This window comes from Protopterus annectens, chromosome 7.part0, assembly GCF_019279795.1.
Source record: "Protopterus annectens isolate FY-2018-M chromosome 7.part0, PAN1.0, whole genome shotgun sequence".
Lineage (NCBI taxonomy): Eukaryota > Metazoa > Chordata > Ceratodontiformes > Protopteridae > Protopterus > Protopterus annectens.
Window position 1 is genome coordinate 377991002 of NC_056739.1, and position 22213 is coordinate 378013214.

The following is a 22213-nucleotide window of genomic DNA, read 5'->3' on the forward strand; positions in this document are numbered from 1 at the left end:
GGGATCCACCATAGGGGTTTATTCATGAAACTGGCACTCTATTTGCCTGTGAAAGGGGCCAATGCCTTAAAGCATGCTTTTAGGTAAAGGTATAAACTGTATGTGAAAATAGCAATGTGTGAAAAGGGATCATCAAGGAACAGGAGTGATTAAATTTCATCAATTCATCAGCTGGCTGTAATAGGATTGCTTTAGAATAGTCTGTAAATTCAGAAGGGTCTGGTGGTAAATCAGGTTTGATTCTCATAGTATTTATTACTGAGTGAAGATCACATTTGTCCAATGTTGAAGCAACTACAGATGTAGTGGGGTTAAACTAGTGAGGATTAGATCCAACATTTTTTATTCTGTAGTCAGAACATGATCTAGTTAGGCTAAAAAGATCACATTTTATAAAATCTAGGAAGCATGCACATACTTATTTGTGGTTGTGTACGTTTCCCAATTAATAGAATGATAATTGAAATATCCCAGTAGAATATTGTTAGGTTCAGTGGGGATATACTTTAATTGTTTAGATATGTCTTATTAGTTGTAGGTGACATGATGCAGGTATGGTAGTTGGCTATGATGTGGCATGTTTTTTTATTGATAAAAATTAAGATATTGAGGAGCCTTAAAGTCATTGTCCTGCCATATGAGTCTAGACGTGATTTGGCATCTTAGAAATATAGCCATATCCCCTGCAACAACACAATCATTTTCAGGGCTAGGTCTGAAAGATTGGCTAGCATTGAAGCCCAGTACTGCAGGGGTGCTACCACTATTTTGAAACCATCCCCAAGATTCAGTAAACTAAAATCCCATGTCCGAATAATGGTACGGCCCAGAGTTCGGAGCCTGTGTGATTCAGTAAACCATGCTGGGGGCGTGCATGAGCCTGACTGCACTATTCTGGCATGGACATTACTGAATAATGCTAATTACATCATTTGCTTGTGAAAACCATGCAAATGGTGATTCAGTAAGCAGGCAGGCATCTGTGACAGAATAATGTCTGCTGCAGAAATGTATTCGACTACTAGCCAAATACATTTCTGCAAAAAAATAAATGGGGGCATGACAGCTCAAAGTAAAGCATGTATTGTAATCATTAGGCATGCCAATGGACAGAAATATGGCCATTGGCATGGAAAAGAGTTGCAAAATTATAAAAATAAAAGGTTTTTTTTGGCCAATTTTGGCTGCTTAAGCATAAAGCAGTGGCATGCAAAGTGGATCGTGATGAAAATGGAAATAAAATGTGAAAAAACTATTTTAAGTGAAATATGCATTTTGCCATTATAGTCTATGGCATGCAGAATCAAAACAATAACAGGTAACACTAGTTGCTAAGGAGGAAGGCTGTGTCGTAGAGGTGTAACTATGGACTAAGGCAGTGGGGTATGCAAATGAGAAACATTTACTGAATCACTAAATGGGAGACCATTCTTTGGCTGCACCTAACCATGTATGAACTATAATTCTACAGCTTAAGCAGGAGAACCAGCTGACATGAAAAGGGTGTGTGTCATGATTGGTGTAAGCACATTGAAGCTCCACAGCTCCCATTTCAGCTAGGCTAAGCACAGCTAAGCAAGTGGGTGTGTCTGAGGCTGCATTGACTTAGTCCATGAAATGAAGAGTGTGTTCATGTCCAGGAGAGGGCCATTTCTACTGCAAAGTGTTTACTTTAGCTAAACGGGTTTGTGCGGCATGCACCACATCTAGAACAATACCAAAAAATAAAATAAAAAAAATAGCAGGACTGTTTATATTTGGGAACCGATTTTGCATGGTGCACCTCAAGACTTAAAAGGGGCATAAATGGGAAGGGAAAAAAAAAGAGAAATAGCAGAATAAAAGTGATCAAGTCCAAATAAAATAGCTTTGTACTGAGTGCCCTGGTACTGGCCCTGCAGCAGTCATCATGATGTTCTTTGAGGTGTCCAGCCATGACCCTGGACTCCAGGATGCCCCAGCACTGCATCCAAAAGTGCACTCCCTCTCCAATGCCAGACATGTCCCTGCAGAGATCAAACTAAACAGGTTATGGCTGTATTCTCACCTGCACGGTTTAAATAAGACCATATTCCCACCCTGTGCCTTCACTGGACCATTTCAAAAATGCTGAGCACAGCTTAGCAACACAGAAACCTGCTAAGCTGGTTTGAACAGTGCGTAAAGGGGTAAATGCTGAGCATTGCTTAAGAGTGCGCAAATCCATTTAGCTGAGCTGACTGCTGCTTAGCATTCACATTTAAGCAATGCTTAAACTGACTAAGCATAGCTGAGCACTGCTAACCATTGCTCAATTTTCATTTAGGAAAAATATTAAGATAATGACTTCATTAATCATTACTGACATATTAGTAGATGTATATGATTTACTTTTACATTACATCCCTCTATGTGCTTTCATTACATTACCATGAGGTGTGACTATACTGTTATGAGACACTTGTGTATACATGGGTGATTTCACATGTTATATGCACTCACATTTTCTGACCAGCTCCAGTACCCTGGTTGACAAATATCAATTATTACATAATTTAAAATTAAAATAATAAGTTTAACACTGCTTTCCGATGTAAAAATAAAGTGCCTGTCTTGGTACTCAAGCCGTGAACACCTGCATGCAAAGCCGGGACTTTAACCACTACCATATCTCGGCATGTGGATTTCAGCTGTATAGTTTTATTTATCTCCTATGGGATGTTTCAGCAATGCTGAACAGAGGGCCATAACATGCACACCCACTCAGCTATGCTTAAACATACCTTAGAATTGAAAAAATATATAAATTCATAAACCCAGTTTATTTACATGTATCTGTACTTTGTGTTAGTCACAGTAAGGGAAATTGTAAAAGGACACATAGGGACAGATTTTAATTATTGGTCTTACAAAGTCAGGAAGTGTGACTGTGGTTTTCTAGCAAATCACTGGCAAATAACTCTGGATTTAAATTAGAACATACTGACAAACATTTGGATTTCAGATTGTCTACCCTTCAGGAAGTCCATGCTACTGCAAATCTTTTATTCTATCAACTTTCTGGGTTTGTCAGTGCAATATTTAAAGAGTGTCCCTATTTTTGTGTCTTTATCCCCCCATTATTTATGGCTTTATGCACCTTTCTTGCTCTAGGAGGTTGAGAGGTATGTGAGGCAGGCATCTCGGCATTCTACAGAAACCTGTACAGTTGACTGCTATGACCATACGGCACTTTCAGATAGCAGACATATGTGTTTCAGTCTTCATACCCTTCAGGAAGTCTGTGCTACTGCAAACCATTTATCCTATCAACTTTCCAGGTTTGTCAGTGCAATATTTAGAAAGTGTCCCTATTTTTGTGCCTTTGACCCCCCATTATTTATGGCTTTGTATGGCTTTATTGCTCTAGGAAGTTGAGAAGTATGTGAGACAGGCATCTGGCCATTCTGCAGAAACCTGTACAGTTGGCGGCTATGGCCGTACAGTACTTTTACAATGCATGGGGTGTGTGTCAGAACCTGTCACACACCCCCTGCATTGTTTCTTGCCCCCCTATCTATTTAAGTGTCTGCAGACCAGCACTAAGGAAAATGAAGTCGGGTAAGCAGCAGGCTCAGATGAGGTCACAGCAGATTTGATAAAGATGCTGGGTAAGACAGGGGAGAAATGGCTCCTGAGGGTACTAATAGCAGTACAGAGAGAAAGATGGATCCCAGATAACTGGAGAATAAGCATACTAATGCCAGTGATCAAGAACAAAGGGGACATTCACAACTGTGGGCAGTACAGAGGTATCAAACTCCTGTCATTTTGTGAAAGTTCTGGAGAGCGTGATTGATACACAACTATGAAAAGTAGCAGAAAGCAAGATGAGAGATGAGCAGTTAGGAATAAGATCAGGATGCAGCTCAACTGACCCAATGTTTGCAGTAAGACAGATAGTTGAGAAGAAGCTAGAGATGTGGAAAGAGTCCAACCGGACATTCCTAGACTTGGAGAAACTACATGACACTGTCCTAAGAAGGCTGATTTAGGCAGTCCTGTGGTGGTTTGAAGTCCCAGAAACACTGGTAGAATTAATTCAAGCTATGTACAAGGACCAATGACTCAATTATAAACAGTGATCAGTCTCACACAGGGGTTCCCAGTGGGAGTGGGTTTGCACCAGAGTTCAGCTCTGAGCCCACTGCTGTTCATACCAGTGAGGGACTACATTAGCAAACAGATTTGGGTTGGACAGATCAACAAAGTTTTGGTATGCAGATGATGTAGCATTACAGGCAGAGTCTAAGAAAAAACTTCAGCAAAGGATGGGAGAATGGAATGCAAAACTAAAGACACGGGATGAAATTGAGTACAGATAAGACAGTTGTAATAGCATAAATGGTGGAGTTCAGAAAAAGCTGAGAATTGAGATAGAAGGGAAACAGTGGAACAGGATAACAGCTTCAAGTATCTGAGAGGGGTGGTTGAGGAGAAGGGAAGTCTGAATGAGGAGGTAAAAGCTAGAATCAGAGGGGCTACAGCCAACTGACACAGAGTGTCAGGTATAGTACAAGACAGAAGAATGCCAACAAAGTTGAAAAGTAAAGTGTACAAAACAGTGGTGCAACCAATGCTACTGTAAAGTAGTAAAACCAGGTCAGTAAAGGGAGAGTTGTTGAGGAAGCTGGAAATAGTGGAGATGAAATGCCTGAGAATAGCGGTAAGGTGCATCCTATGGGACAGATGAAGAAACAAGGGCATAAGAGTAGAAGCTAAAGGAGTTCCAATTGCAAAAAATGTCAAAGACAACAAATTACTGTGGTTTAGACATATGTGCAAAAAAGCAGAAGGCAATCTGTTGAAGAATATTTGAGACAGACTTGAAGAAGGCAAGAGGAAAGAAAGACATCCAGCAAAGAGGTGGATGACCTGCCACAGTCAGGCATGAGTGCTGAAAAAGGCAGGAGAAAAACATTGAATAGAGACCCCATGTAGAAAATTGGAAGAATGGGGTTGATGATGATATAAGAGATCTATTACCCAAGTGAAATATTCCTCTATGTGTGGAAAAATGTAGATACCCAGTAGCCTGCAATGAGCTATAACTGGAGCTAGACACTTTGTAAACAAAACTGATGCAGTGGATAGCCCAAAGGGTAAGGCAGAGAACTGATAATGTGATCCAGACACACAAAACCTTAAGAAACATCAGAAGTCTGGATGAATAAGGATGTGATGATAAGTATCTTTTAAGTGTAGTGCTGTCTGGAAACTTGCAAGAAGACGAAGAGGTAAGAGGTTGCAAAGTAGCATAATTTTGAATTTGGGCACTATCACAAACAGGTTTAGGAAAGCAAGATCCATAACTGGTGTCCAAGAAATGCATTTTCTTTCACACTAGGAACATCCTTGAATAAAAGTTGTTCCTCATCTGGGAAGGATAGACTGTTTCTATCACTGCTAAGGATGGCATGTGATGACGAAATGGTGGAAACAAGACAGTCTGATCTGGAGGATGAAGAATGACCCTTTGGAAAGAAGGAATTTCCTCCCACTGCCATCTGTAACTTTGAAAAATGATTTTTGTACCCATTTATCTGAAACTATCTGTTGCCAAAGAGGAAATAAAAACGAAGATTCATACTTTCTGGAAGAAAAAAGCAGCCAGGGTGGGAGGGGTTAACAAGGTCTCTTGCTTGAACAGTCATTCAGACTTTTTGGGCTGCCCTTTGTTTTGGGAGCTTTGACAATTCTGTTTGGAATCTCCTTACCATTTCTTCTTAAGCGTCTGCTTACCTGTATTTTGTTGAGACTGTTTATTCTGCTTTTTGACAAAACTGGAAAAGGAGATAGAAAGTCCATTGGGAAATTTGGAAAAGGAGGGCTGAAAAATCTTAGAGTTTCACTGGATCAGTTTGCCCCTTTCATCATACGTTTTGATGATCTCTGCAACAGTAGAGCCTAACACTAAATCTCTATCCCAGGAAGAATTTAAAATCTCATTTTTATCATCATCTGGAAGGTTCTGAGAATGCAGCTGTGCAAACCCCATCAAAACAGTACCAGTTGCCATAGCCCTTGAAGAAGTATCAACAGAGTCATACCTACACTTGGATAGAAGAGTAAAGAAGGGTAATGAAGTGTTGGGAGGTTAGTGAATTCCTGTAGGAAATAAGAGAAAAAAGGGTGCTTGAGAATGCAGTTGTAGCTCCATCTTCAATATTTTATGAGGTAGTAAATTGTGCAATAATGTTGTTGACTAGCATCCAAATGCACCTAGTTTTTTAATATAACTTATTTATGTATTCATTTATTTATTTACTTATTATTTTTGAAAAGTTGTTAATTATTTTTGTTCTCTAAATGGGTAGCTTTGCAAAGTCTCACAACATTTTTGGATACATTTCAATGAGTCTAAATTCTGTTTTTGTTTTCAGTACATGAATATGTTTTCTCTTTTATACAGGCTGTTTTGTACAGGCTGCATCTGTAGTTTAATATAAGGCTTTTAATTCATTAGTAATACAGTTTTGATTGTATTTGAAAAGTATACAGATAACAGGAAATGTATTTTGTTTTATTTTCCTTGAGGGAAAGTAATTGTTAAATGAGGCAGCTATGCAGGGGTCTGTAATCTGAAACATAGGAGTCCTGTCATTTTTTTTCAAAGTTTTGTTTTAGAGTGTTTTTTTTGGAGGGGTAGGCTTGTGCTGAAATATGATTAGTTTAGGAGAAAACTCACCGGGAAGAATGGAGAAATGAAAGGACTTGTTGATTAGTTTCTTAGGAATGATGCAAGATTTCTAATTACAGAGATTTAGGAATGATGCAAGATTTTTAATAGCAGAGATTTTATTAGGTACATGTTTAATATCTAGGTCATATTGGTTGCGGATATTTGACATAAACTGGATCTGGTGGGGTTTGTGATCATTTGAATGAGGTCATGATCTAAGAAAAAGGTGGGGATATCATTGTGAGATAGTCTAAAAGGTTAATACGGAGGTGAGATGAGAATATTCTTGTGTTGTTATGCATCTTGGAGAAGATCCAGGGTTAGGCTTTTGAACTTGTTATGGGAGGAGTGTGTTTGTCAATAACCAAATGTTAGTATGAGACTAGTAAACTAGAGTAAGGTAATGTAACCGGTTATGGTCACGCTCACTCGGGACATAGTTTGAACAATAGTTTGAAATTGAAGAGAAGAGAAGAGAGGAGTCCTAATGATCTGAGTCTTGAGGACAAGGAATGTTATGTTAGAAGGTAAGCTGGAATAATCTCGAAAAATGGTGATGAAAAGTGAGCCAGGACCAAGGTTATGTGTGACAGTACAGGAAGCGAGTAGAATTGTCATGGAAGATAGTGGGTACAGATATGTCAAAAGTGTAGGTGAATTCCAGTGACTTGGAACTAAAAAAGAGGCCCAGGAAGATGCCAGGACTTGAAAGAGTAAGGAGGTGCAGCAGCTTTTTCATCTGTGCTACTGGTGCTACTGGTGCACAGTGTTAGCACAGCAAGAAAGGGTAAGACATAGGACTACAAGGTGTGGTCTGAAGAGCAGGGATCTTAACATTGTGATAATGAGGAAAGCAGGGTAAAGACGGAACTTCTTTGTAATGGATGGACTTCAACTCTGTCCAGGTGGGACATCTGTGCAAGACAGGAATCTGGAAGAACATTAAAGTTTGCATAGTAGCAGGACATTTGGTAAAAATTAGTGAAAGTCAGTGGATAGATCCAGTATATCAAAACCAGATGTTGAAAGACAGGATAATAATGGGTATGAATTGATAAGGTCCTGGGAACAGAATAAGATGGTTGTATTGGTGGGAGATTTTAATCTCCCAGAAGCAAACTGGTACACTCCTGCACATGAATCAGTGAGAAATCATGAAATAATCTAAACACTATTCCAAGAAGGATTAATTCAATTAATACAGGCACATACAATACAAAAGCAAAAGACTGGCACTAAGTTTAGCAAATATGAGGTTTCCCTGTCAGAATGATGAGATCTAATCCTACATTCCTGGCACTTTGAAAAATAATCTGTGATTCAAACAAAAAGAGAACTCTGCAACCCACTGGTACAATTTTAAAGTTTTTTTTTTTTTTTTTTTTTTTTTTTTTTTGCAAAGGGACTTTACCCCTCTGTGGTTCTTGACAAGTATAATGGTGAGATAATTTTTTCCTTGAAAAGGGGGCTACACTTCTAGTGCCACAGCTCCACCTTGGCACTTTCATGTCTATTGTTCTGGGGATCACAGGTATGGAGGTAAAATTTGTAGATATACATGTAGCAGTGCAACTCATGTTGCTTTGGTAAAGCAAGATGCGTTACTCCAACTTAATGTGATTCACAATCGTGCTAAGCCTGCATGGTACTTAATATCACTAGCAGATAATTTGTATGACTGAATTGCTCAATTAAGCAGTTACACGACTGCTCAGCCAAGTGTCCTACCATTCTGCACAAGTAAGTAGCACTGAAACCGAAACGTAAACAAACAGGCACATATACACACCCCCTTAAAGATACACGCAGACATACATATGTGAACACATAGGAGCACAAAAACACACACACACACTTAGACAAATATACGCATATCTATTGCCAGTGTGCTCTGCATCTGCAGCCTCTTCATCCACAGTAGCCACAGGTTACATCAGGCAACAGTCATCTCACACACACAGACACACACACACACACACACACACACACACACACACACACACACACACACACACACTTGGGCACATAAATATTATCACAATAAATTGTTAAGCACATGCACTCACACTAACTGCTCAGACTCTGTCCCAGTATCCATATACAGACAGCCACACATACCCATTCAGTTAGTCACTCACTCACACAATGTACTGCACTACTAACTTGGACTGGCAATCTGAAAAGAGTACAACTACTTCACATTGGCCTGCTCAGATTCTCACTTTGGAATGCATGGCTGCAGAACAGCTAATTCCAATGTACATTAACACATTCTGTGCACTGCTGTGTATGGATATTTTGCTGTATGAAGGTCAATCAATCACTATGCGAATCATTATACTACACAAGAAAACTTGCAGAGAAATGTTCCAAGATGCTCAAGGGCATAGTTGGCATGGATCATACCCAAAAACAAAAGTACTTATATGCTGCTTGATAACCTTCTCTACTCAGCAGGGAAAATCTGCAGTACTGACTAATGAGGCTATTATGAATCACCATCCCCTTGGCCTTACATGCTCTGCCAAGCCACTGACACAGCTTTGTGCAGCATACAAGTTATGAATTCCATCCTTTGTCCACAGAATTTTGACAGGTACTCAGGAAGAGAGAGTCACGGACACAGAAAAAGCAAAGTATAAACAGCACATCAGGGTACATAAAAAAAAACGTATTTGAAGCACACACATTAAGCAAATGTGTAGTTCATAAACTAATCACACATGTACTAGAAGGCTAATTATATACTGTAGTGTATACCTGTATTGAAACATATTGTGTTATCTTTGGTATGAGTGCTAAGAGTGAATTAGTTCATCCATTGTCAAAACAAGTACCTTCATTTTTGTAAGTTGTTTGTGGAACTTTACCTGAAAATTGGATAATCGTTTAGTATCTGGTTCCAAGTTGTAGCTGCCAATTGTGAGAATGCTTTCTTACCTAATATGGTGGGAATTTCAACAGTGAAAGAAAGGAGAAGATAAGCATTAGATTATAAATAAGATTTGTTTTAGGTGGTGGACAGTGATTGCTGCATCACAACTTGATGAAAAGGGAGTCCAGAAGGAGAGTGGCTCAATCAATGACTGGAAGCTAGTTATTTCATCATAATGCTATATTTTGGTTTACTCTCTAGGCAGATAAATTTAGATTAACTACCAGTTACACTTGCAATTAGTGTATTTAACTTAGTCTAATTTGTGAGGGCTGTTTCTCTAACTGTACATAGTCACTTGGTTTAGAAATTGTTTTTGTTTTTCTCATAACTGTTTTCATACCATGTTGTGAGTCTATGGCTTGTAGATCTCTTCTGATAAAGGACCCTGAGCTCAGTGGGTTCTACCCATTTATTAAATACTAAATTACTAAATTGATGCATGTATACAAATATACATAAGTATCTGTTTGTTTCGGTGAAAAAAAATATTCCTTAAACTACTCATTTTCCAAGTGTTGTCTTTTTTATTATTGTTTATACTTCTCATAAAAAGTCACATTTAGATGTGAAAATTGATAAGAATGTTGTATTATTATCCTCAGAAATATGTATCTGTATATTACTAGAGCTCAAATGTATTATTTGAAAGCTTCCAAAAGGGACAAACAGTTCTTATATGGATTAAGATTTTTTTTCTGTCAAAAACAAAAAATATATAGCAAATTATTTGTGCATTGTGAACTAGTACTACCATGTTCCTCTGAGCTGTCTTTGTTCTTATTTGCAGAGTTCTCTCTCACCAGCTTCTGCAAGGTGATTGACATCATGAATTTCTCCAGGATCCGGGTCCTCAGACTAGATGGAAATGAAATCCGCCAGGATACCATCCCAGCAGAAGCACCTCTCTGCCTGCGCCGCGCTGCCATCATTGACATATAAGTTCCGAATTTTGTGCCAGGATGCCTATTGTAAACTTCCAGTGTGAAGCAGGATATGAGTCTCACCTATGAACTTTATCTGCTGCTACACTCATCCCATGTGCACATAACCTTATGCAATTATATAGCATACATCTAAAAATGTATTCTCCATTTCTATGTTTAAATGCAGAGTATATGGTAAAATGTTGCATGATGTATAGTTATAACTATCTTGCAGTTTATTATATAATGCTTTGGTGGCAACATTTATGTAAACAATTGGATGTGCACAGTCTTCTAAACGGAAAAATGCCACATCATTTTGTTAAAGTGCAGAATGCTGGGAACAATCGGCATTGTTTTGTATTGGCTTTCTACTTTTGTGTCCAGAATACCTCAGTATATTATATTCATGACAACTGAAATAGCGAGCCATCCCAATTTACAGGCTATTAAGATGGAAGGATAACTGAAATAGTTATTTCTTCAATGGAGTTAGCAATGGAGTGATATTCTAAACATCTGGAGTATCCATTTCATGTAAAAGTGGAAAATTCATCTATTGTCAGTGGTAATGTTACGACTGCTTCTCCATACTTTATATGAAAAACTAAATTAGCCATTATTGTACAGAAACAGTGCATATAATATAACTACAATATATTCTTTAATATTAATAATGCAATATTTTTGGTCTTAAATAGCAATAGAATATCCCCACTGTGCTATTTCAAATCTAAATATGCAACAGTTTCTTGTGTTTCTATATGAAATGGCCAGTAAATGAAATGACTATTCAAGACAACAGATGGCCAAAATGAAAAAGGTCAAATATATATTTTTCTTTTTCTTCACAGGATACTAAAAACAACTAATAAAAATTCCCAGCCCACAAAAAGTAACTCCGTACAGGTTGTACAGGTCAAATTAACTTTGCATAATTTGTATTTCAGAAGGAGGAATTTTTACCTAAATGTCTATCTGCCCGTCACAGCATTAACCAAACACATCTCAACATAATATACACATGGAAACTGTGCATAGATAAATATATCATTTAAACCATTATTTTAAAGAGTTTTGTTCTATATTATTCATTTATCCCTAAATAATACAAAAAGTACATTAAAACTAGTTATACTACATTCAAACATGTCTTGTTTATATTAATGGTATTGTCTTTCAGTGTATACTCTGTGTTGAAGAAATGCTGCAGTTGTCAGCACAGAAATGTCTTGTCAGTGTAGTCATTTTGTCTCTCTTGATCTTCCTTCTTTACTTACTGAAGAAAGAAGTGAGACCAGCTCCTGTTGGTTGATTCAACAACATCTAGTACCCCCATTGTTCTGTGGGGAGATTTTTCTGGTCTGACTGACTGGACAAGAACCCAGATAGTACAACTTGAGTGAACAGACTGGTCACTCAGTCCTGAGGGAGACTTCAAGAAAAACATAATAGTGAGCAGTAAGAGTCAAAAACAAAGACATAACAACTTAAAATAACACCACAGAAGTCTTTATATGACATATAATATAAAAAGTGGTGTTAAACTCATTGCACACTGAGGTTAGAGAAAAGCTACTATATGCAATGCACATACCTCTTAATCAGTATTTGCCTCCAAAATGGTACTTATTAATTCTGCTAATGATAAGTTAAATTACAAAAAAAAAAAAACTTTTACAAGATGACATCAAAATGACCAGTGTAATTTTTGTTGACTACATGTTGGTTATTAAAGATGTTGCCTCAGATAACATTTAAATTTGCACCTATATACTTCCAGCTGGCTGCAAGTTCCACAGCAATTTGCAGACTGGCTGTGGGGTCACTCACAACAACCTAGTCTAATTTTGGCAAACCATAACGAATATAGTCATTCTAAATTATTCACTGACTTCTAATTAAAAACTAAAATCCCAAATATGCCCTGATATTTAAATGTGTAAGTAGTATGATTTTTTCATTTTGAAACTTAGACCCATACCAGCATGTAGTATATCAAAAGGGACATAACGCGTGTTGGTATCTCCGTTTGAGTTCTGTCTTGATACCAATATTTCCTGATATAGGAACCACAGCAGTAATGCAAATAAAATATTGTAAGAAAAAAAGGTGGAGAATAGGAGTTGTCTAATTAGCATATGACATCTTAGCTTTCATGACTTCCAGAATTAAATCTCTACAAAGAATGCCTCTCTATGCTTCTATAGGATATGCAGCTATTAAAATACAAATTGAAATCAACATTAGTTATATACCCACTACAGTATAAAAAAGAACAAAGGAAAAAAGTCAAGCATAGCCAGCGATATGAGATTTGCTGCTTCTCCCTAAGTGATGGCCTCAGTGTCATGGAAGTCTTGCCCATCATGGTTTAGTTACTGTCTTCACAGATTACCCTCCTGAGGATGTAAGGTGAGCCCAGTGCGGCAGAAGAGTTTGGGTGTGACTCAAAATTGAAACCTCAGAGAACTGTAAGTGGCTGCACATATTATGGGTAAGTTAAGGTAGGTATACATAATGGGGAAGCTAAGGTAAACACTTGCAGCTGTACATCACTGTATAAGTGTCTGTGTGTGTGTCCTTCCCTCTGTCTACCTTTTGTCCTCAGTCTAACTCCATCTTGGCAAGGGGGTGAGCTGTAATAAGACATCCCATATCTTGCCTCCATGAAAAGTAACTTAATCATTGCTTAAACCTCCCTTCCTCCACCAGTATTCCAACACTCAGGACCCTTTTTCATCTTGCATAACCAGTGATACACGTAGGCACTTTATCCTGCACCAAAGGTCTGTTAATGAAAAAAATGCATTTTAGAAGTGAAAAACACTGTACTACTATTTAGCAAAAAAGGATGCATTTCTGAACATTAACATTTTTTCCTGCTCCAATAGCTGTGTTCGCTATTTATCAGCAAAAGGTCAGTTATCTTTCAGCTAATTATTGCTGGAATTATACAATGTTGCTGGAACTTTAAAAAATACATTTTGTAGAGGCTGTTTCTCTCCTTACTTAAAGACAAAGTTCCCAAGGTGCTACAGCTTTACCTTTTGCTATATTTGGTTATAAGGTTATGGAAGTGGAAATTAAAAAGGTTCACCATATACTTCCCCACCTTTAGTCAAACAAAGTTTAAGAAGCTGGCTTTATCAGATCAAGGTTTGTCCCTCTGTGCTTTGACTAGTTCAGGAGGTCTTTCATTGAAATTTGCATCTTCCTTAAGAATAAAAAAATAAGTAAGTTGCCCGTTTATTCATAAAGTATATTTCAAGTCCTACTTTTCTTATTGTGTCATTTACTTTATGACACACATCAATTTTTAACTTAATGCATTATTTTATTAATTAGATAAGCAAAGTCCTTTCTTGCAAACCGTTATCAGCCATGACCCAAGCCCCAAAAGAATGGTAAAAGCAGTATATGCAGGTAATTTGAAGTAGCCTATTGTTATCGAGATTCTCCTGCTTCCCTGCAAAGTTAATGCGATAAAGCATGTGTTGGAGAAAGAATGCTTTAACTAGAGTGTTATCCAGAGGTGTGTAGGAAACAAATAGGGAAGATACATATGTAAACAAGGAGTACATGCAAACTACACATACACACATTCACGCACACATAGATATTCATTATCTGAATGTCAGGACTGAACCCTGGACCTTAAAGCCTAGATACATAAACTTTTACCACTAAAGCACATGCCAACCAACAACTGTATGCACCAGGCATTATGTGGGCAATATACATAAAGAAGAAGCATACCGTAGCTGCCTATATCTTTATTAATGAGGCAACTGTAAACCAAGGCTGACTATATTTGGGATTCTAGCACTGTAATGTTAATTTATTGACGGTCATATTTCTTGTATTCATGTAATAATACAGTATCTCATAAAAATCTGTAGTTTAAAAAGATCTATGAATATTCCACAGTCTTGTGTGAACTGAAATATTATAATTTTATCAGCATTACAAAGATTACAATTTAATGACTTTTACCTTTTAGAAAGAGGACTGTGAATACTGTTTGGTTTATAATTGTAGATGCAAACTGTTCATGATCTGAATAAATGTTAATTGTGTACTGCACTAGCAGTACCTTAAAAACAGCATTTATAGGGATGGTAATATATGTAAGCAGAAATGCCCAACAGGATGGGCATTATAGGGAAATAACAGACTACTCCAGCTTGTTTTGAGGTCTAATGCTACAGGCAGAAGGCCTGTCCATCCATAGAAAATGCATTGTTTCCCTGTAATACCTACTGCAGAGGGTATTTTTGCACTGGGTTCATATTGGGTTTTAGTTGACTTTATTAATAATATATATATTTGTCATTTTTAAGAGTGTTGTTTGTTTCTTTGTATTTTGGAGGAAAGTAGGACATTTCCTAGAAATGTTTATTATGTGATTTGCAACTCCCAAGGGGCTGGCCCTTGATAATTTTTCTAACATGCTTCTGGGCAGTCTAATGTATAGAACATCCATTTGCTTATAACATTGACATTATTAAGGCATAAATACCTTATGATGCATCAGCCTAAAAATGTTTGGTCTGTTTTATTGTGAAGTAATAACTTTTCTATTGTTTTGTTTTCGTTTTTAATATCTGTCTGTTACCTGTACTCTACACCAACCAATCTGGTCAGTTTGTGAAAAAAAAATACTTGCAATATAAATAAAATTGCCTTTCTCACACAAATATTGTTGCTTTCAGGAATGCTGAGTCAAATTATTCCCCCAGCTCTGCCAGGTAATTCCCCAGCCACCACATCTGAGATCTCAAGCAGCCAATTTAGTGAAGGAAAAATAGCAGTGCTTGTTGCAGTGAAAATAGTTCTAGAAGTACAAGAAGTGCAGGAAAAGGGATGATCCTACAATTCTCAGGAGATATCAACTGGCATGCCCAGAGTATAGTGAGTTAATACAATTCCAGTAAGCATTATGCTTATACCTAGCAGGGCTAGGTCACAGACACTGGGAATGAATTGCCATGCTTGCCCACTCCTACCCCCAATAAAATGAATACCACATTCTGTGAATGCCACTACTACACTTGTACCCTATTAGTAGCTGTAAGATGTGCAACCTTTCAGTGTGTGTGCCGGAATAGACTCCATCCAGTGAAGGAGTTCATTGGTAGTGAGGCTGTTCAAAGCATGCAAAGCTTAACAGTGGTCAAACTTTGGAGACTGAAAATGATGTTTGTGATACAAGTGGCATGCCAGTGATGGTGTGCAATGATTTGGGTGATTTTAAAATTTATAATTACTCAGCAAAAGTATAAATACAACACATGCAAACTTGTTGGCTAAGGGATTTGGTTTTGTGCCTAGTAGAAGGGGAAAAATGGTGGAAAACCTGATAGATTTAAAAATGTATACACGGAAATTGAATTTAAAAGTATGGTTTAATGAAGCAAAACATGACTTATTGTTGACTTTGAGAAAACCGAGTACCTTTAATCTGCCATTGTATAATTTGATAAGTGTTTTTGAAAAGATGTGTGAGATTGATATAAGGGAAGTGTTTAGCTGAAATGGGGATAAGGATAATGACAACTTAAGTGACGAAGAAAAAAAGTTATTTGATATAGTTAACGATGGAAATATTCGGTGCATGAAACCTGATAAAGGTAATGGGATAGTAATCATGGACAGTGGAGATTATTCTAATAGTATGAGTAAATTATTAATGGATGAAACATAGTATGATAGCTCCATAAATTACATTAATATATCATACAGAACGAAAGATATATTACTAGATGATATGGTAATGCAAGGCCAGATTAATGAAACAGAACATGATTACTTGAAAAATGAGCACCCGATGGTACCAAATAGTTTTGGTAAACCAAAGATCCACAAAGGGTTAAAAATCCCAGTTTTCGACGTAGTGTGGATGGAAAATGTATTCAAGTTTTTGGTCTTGCAGTAAGTAGTTCAAGACATACAAGGTAGAGTGTTAGATGTATATTTGGATGTGTGTGAAGTAAAATGGCAGTTGTGGTTAAACGCAACAAAATATCCAGGGATTAATGAAAATGTTAGCATAACCAGTTTGCTTAAAATTAAGAATATTTTAGGTTAAAGATAAATGAGTTTTTTAACATCTGTGTTGTTTTTAATATGTTTAATTACAAAATTAAGGTATGATTAAATGTTGTATTCCAATTTATTATAAATATAAGTTTTTTTTGAATTTTAGTGTTAGGCTTGTTTAATTGACAATTTATTTTAATTAGGGTGTGGTATTTATATAACAAGGTTGGTGTAGGCATTATAAGGTAGTTCTGAAGAAGTCCCCACACCAGGGGATGAAAGCACTTTACTGCATACAAGAATAACATTTTGTGGAATTGCATTGTGCTGGATGTTCGTTTCTATTTTTGCAGTCAAGACAGCACCCAACTTACAGTCATCCACAAACTTGGTCAGCCACAGGCCTTTTGTCTTTACCAGCACCCCTGAGAAGTAGATGCCAAACAGTAGGGGTCCCAGGACAGATTTCTGGGGAATTCCACTAGTGACAGGTCTGCTATCGGAGGTAGAGGTGTCTATTTTGAGCTTGAGGGTCCTTTTGGTGAGCCAGTTGTCCACCCACCTGATGAGATAGGGATTTCCTCCAAGCTGTGTTAGCTTTTTGATGATGCCTGAGTGGGGGATTGTGTCAAAGGTCTTGGCCAAGTCAAGGTAAGCTGTTTGTACTGACTTTTCCTCATCCAGGGCCTTGGTGACAGTCTCAAAGATGTCAACCAGGTTCAACAGGCAAGATCTGTCCTGGGTGGGGGTCAAGTGCTTGGAGATTGCCTATGTCCTTGTTTATAAGATCCATAATAATATGCTCAATGGCTTTACAGTTCAGACTTGTCAAGCTAATGGGGTGATAATTTACAGGGTCAATAGTGGCACCACCTTTGTACAAAGGGATGACAATGGTAGTTCTCCACTCTGCTGGAATGAAGCCTGTACTTAGGCTGTAGTTGAATAGGGTGCTCAATGGAGAATCCAGTTCTTGCCGGAGGTGGTGCAGAATACAGCCTGGGATACTATCAGGTTCCATGGAAGCTGTGTTTTTTGCCTTGGAGAGGGCCTTTAACACTTGATCTACAGAGATGTAAAGTGTGGGACAAGTATTGAGGATGTCAGAAAGGCCTATGGGGGGGGACAGGGAGATGAAGTCTGCACTGAACCTATCTACTAGCAGGTTGGCTAAGTCAACAGGATCAGTGTAAGTGATACTGTTAAGTACTAATTTGGAGCAAACCTAGATTTTGCCATGGAGGTTCCTGATGTACGTGAACAAGGCTTTGTGGTTTCCCTTTGTTTTAGAGGCTAGTTTCAATTCATAATTGGCTTTGGAGGTTTTCACTAGTGACCTAATTTGCTTGTTGATGCCAAGGAGATTTTCCAATTTGGAATTTGTTCCTTTTTACCCTTAGGCAACAGTTTCTTCTTTTTGTTGGAATGCCTGTTGATAGAGGATGTCCACTAAACAGGTCTGTGTTTCCTTGAGGAGAAACATACTTTTTCTATCTATTCAGCACCTTTGTTATGTACCACAGTAATATTCCCCCAACATGTCTCTATTTCTTCTTTTTTGTGGTGTTTCTATTCCTTTTGATTTGTTTCCCAAATGTCTATAAAACCTTTTTCTCATCAATTAATTGCTTATTTTGTACTTTTCTTTTATATTTATCTGCATATCCTGAATGTCCTGATATATTTAGTTTATTATTTACAATAATGTACTGTCGATCCTGGTTTGTTCTGATACTGTGTGCTGCTTATATCACATCTACTTTTCTAAATAGTTTTGTTGATCTGCTCCCTCTTCTATAGTCTTCTAACAGTGACACATCGTGTCATAATTACTTTACAGTTTACTCTATTCAACACTTCCATGATGGTCTTTGATCTCTTCCCTTCCTTTCACTTATTGCCCTGTACTTTTCTGGTAAGACGTTATCTTATTACTTAATATTATGCTTAATTCTGTTACATCATGGACGGCTGTGCCCTGGCCCAGCAATCAAGGAGCCTCAATCCTTACCACTAACACCAGGGTCATATAAGAGGAAATGATAACAAATATACACAGCAAAGTAAAATTTCCCTTAAGTCCACACAGAGATCACAGTCAGTCTGGGGCTGGTTGCTCCCTTGCTCCCCAGGTCCCCAGTAAGACTCCCCACTGGCACAGCTATAGGGTCCAGATCTCAGCCTAGCTGGCAAGCTAACCTCCAGTTCCCTCTCTGTCCCACCAGAGCTTTGTGTCCCTGCCAGGTAGCTGACACACCACACACACTTTGAGATAAGTATTTATACAACTTCACAGAAACTCCTGGGAAAGGTTGACACAGATTCTCCAGCTGCACCCCTTTACCCAGACTATACAGTAATAATTACTACCACCACCAGCTAATACTTATCAGCTACCCAAAGGCCCTTAAAAGGGTGTCCAATTATTACTGTGCAATATTATTATCCAATTGGTAATGTGTGTCTAATCAGTCTAAGGCTTATTAGAGTGGCCTTGTACAATAAACTCTATAAATATGCAATGTACTCTAGAGCTTAACTTAACTCTACACAAACCAGTCATGGGTAATTAAAAACTCAGGACAATACTACTACACCACAGTGCTATCCAAGAGTTCAGAGATCACACAGAAACTTAAAACAATACAGTAGGAAGGTTCTGATATAACAGAAAGACATTTAAGTCTAATCTTTATAGTCCTAGCTATTTCTACAAGAAAACATACTTCTAAAGTAACTTACTTTCATAGAGAGAGCATAAGGCAGTGCTGAGAGTTGGATATCAAGATCAACATGCTTACAGTCTCTCTCTCTCTCAACAAAAGTTTTTAAAATCACTCAAACATTTCTGCTGGGCCCTCCCAGAGTACATCATTTTGACACTTAGGTTTTCCCAGTATACACATTACATTATTTTGACTCTTAGTCTGGAGTTCCCAGGCCAACAGGCTACATTATTTAACAATCTAACACCTGCTCAGGAAACTACAACAATAAAAGACATTTCACACATACACTCTAGTAATTATTCCTTAAATTAAAGCAATAGAAAGAATGTGTTCAGCTAGCCTCTTTGGCACCAGTATCTAGATCAAAGGACAGATTTGAAATAATTTTAACTTCAAAAGAAAGATTTGAAATGCTTAGCTTAGCTTTCCTTACAGCAGATGGCAATGTTGCTACAATCTTGAAATTCACATTTTACAGTGTTTTCTTTCATTTAAGAAACAAGCCTGTATTTTACATTTATATTTACAAATGCCAGAATTATGTATTAAATTCTATTTGGCTAGGCTGGTAGTCTTCACCCCTTCTTCCCCAACTTCACACATCACATGAATTTATGTTGATAGTCTTGATTATTGTGTTCATTTGTTTTATCAGACTTCTAACATTTTGGGTCTTATTGACTTTTTGTAATCTATTTATTTCATTGATCTTAATATGTCTATCTCTATTAAATCAAGCAAATGTTCCCTTATATTTCTTTCTTCTCTGCACATTCTTTATTCTCCATTTCCAGTGGGCATTCTACAGAAAGTTCCAGAACATCATCCTGTGATATAATCTCTTCAGCTTCATCCTGTGTCATCCATTGCTCTTTCATATTGGAACTTACTGGCCTATCACCACAACATTGACTGTGTCAGAGTTGTCACCATTTCCTGTTTCTTCCCTTGTTGTGCAACTCCAACTGACCTTTTGTACTGCTTTCTACTAAAGGCTCCAAATTATCTTAATATGGCAGCTGATCAGATGCTTTCTCATTCCACTGGTTTCTCCTTTAATTTGGGGACTCTGATGTCCTTCCATATCACTGTTGCAGCATTCTTTGCCAAAGGGATTCACTGCCAAGGGTATCCCAATATCTGGACAATATTCCAAGGCTTTCTGATGACTTCAGATGTCACACATATGCTCCCCACTTAAGGGGTAGGGCATAAAGGTGACATGCGGACATACATACTTCAGAACTTCTTTGCCGCCAGTCTGAACACCATCATCGATCATCGGTCTGAAATCTTCTTCTGGGTTTGGCACCAAACCTTGCTTCAGATAAGTGCTCCATTGGGGTTTCTTCTTATTTTTTTTGTCTTTTCATTTTTGTGAGTTTACATGTCATCCAGAAATGGAAAATGTCAGTGTGGGAGGCAGATTATCCATAAGGATTATCACAAGCAGTGTCTTTGGTTTGGGTGATTCTCACAACTATACTTTGTGTTTTTTTTTTCTGTTGTCTCTCCTCCTTATCCATTTCCCTGGAGAATCAACATCTTAAGTTGTTGGTGCAGGATGCTATGGTGGAATCTTACTCTCCCAAAGGTCAGCCATCTGCCAAGAAAAATGTGAAGAAAATCAGGTCTGATTTGGCTCATCTCTCACCTCCCAGAGACATCTCTCTCAAGACAGGTGAAAGCCCAGGGGATTGCCCAGTTGTTGTATCAGATTCCTCTGCTATGACCCTATCAAAGGCCAGCATGGATCCAATTTCTCATATGTCATCAGAGCCTCTGGAAATGCCCACTCTAGATGTTGAGGTGGAACCTCAGCTGATTATTTCAGAGGGACCAAGGGGTTACAGCAGATATTTGTTCATGAGGAGAGTTTTACTACATTGGTTGAGTATAGGCAAGGGTCTGAATCTCTTGGGTATTTCAGGCAGATGTCTCTCAAAAGAAAAGAAAACAAAAAAACAAGCATTGTTTCCTACTGCAAAGGATTCTCAGTGTGAATGGCAGGATTTTACCCAGGGGTTATTGAATGTATTGATGGCCTCAAAGCCTCCCCAAGAAATTGCAGTGCCTACTTCCCCTTGATGAGCTACAACACTCAAGAAGCCAAGAGAGCATGACTACTCTGAAGAGGATTTGGATTCTGGGGAAGAGGTTTTGTTATATTCCTCTCCTATCACTTCTTCTGTGGATTATGGTTCTGAGGAGGAGGGGGAGGATTCTATTAGCCCAGATTCTCCCTTTGAAAACCTATCCTTTGGGGGTACTATTTCTCATATCCATTCATCCATTCATACATCATCAACCCCTTTCCCATTTTTGCACATGGGGTCAGGGTGTCACTTTTGCAGTGCAATCATTTCAAGCCAAGGTTTTACACCACCGGGTGGCTAGCCCTGTCGAGGTAGTTCATTTGTACACTTACTCGCACACACACTCTCACCTATGACCTTCTCCCCATAACTTCAGTTTCTATTTCTTCAACTTCTCCCTGGACCTCAAGGATGCTTGTTTTTCTTCACATCCCAGTTTATCCCCTTTTCAGGATGTTTTTGAATTTCTCTCTCTCTTCCTTGCATTTTCAGTTCTCTCCTTTGCCCTTTGGCATTTTCTAATGCCCCAAGGATATTCAACAATTGGCTCACTCCTTTGATTGCCTTTTGCAGGAAGAAAGGGGTTTAAATATTTACTTATCTGGCAACCTGTTCATTCAGGCTTCTTCCCCTTAAGGTCTTGCTTCAGCATCTCCAGTATACTGTTTGTTTCTTACAAAGCCTGGTGTTTATAATGAACTTCCAGAAATCAGTCTGGTTTCTTCTCAGGATCATGTGTTTCTTGTTTGAATGCTCCAGAACATTCTTATGCTGGCTTCCCTGGC

At 38.1% G+C, this 22213-nt stretch overlaps 1 protein-coding gene across 1 annotated transcript in view; it reads left to right on the plus strand.

Moving 5' to 3' along the window:
- Positions 1–12252, plus strand: part of FMOD (fibromodulin) — a 178604-nt gene extending 166352 nt beyond the window's left edge. The window contains exon 3 of the mRNA XM_044076943.1: positions 10426–12252. Coding sequence (XP_043932878.1) covers positions 10426–10577 — 152 coding nt within the window. The 3' untranslated portion in view covers positions 10578–12252. The remainder of the gene's footprint in view (positions 1–10425) is intronic.
- Positions 12253–22213: the final 9961 nt, after the last annotated feature.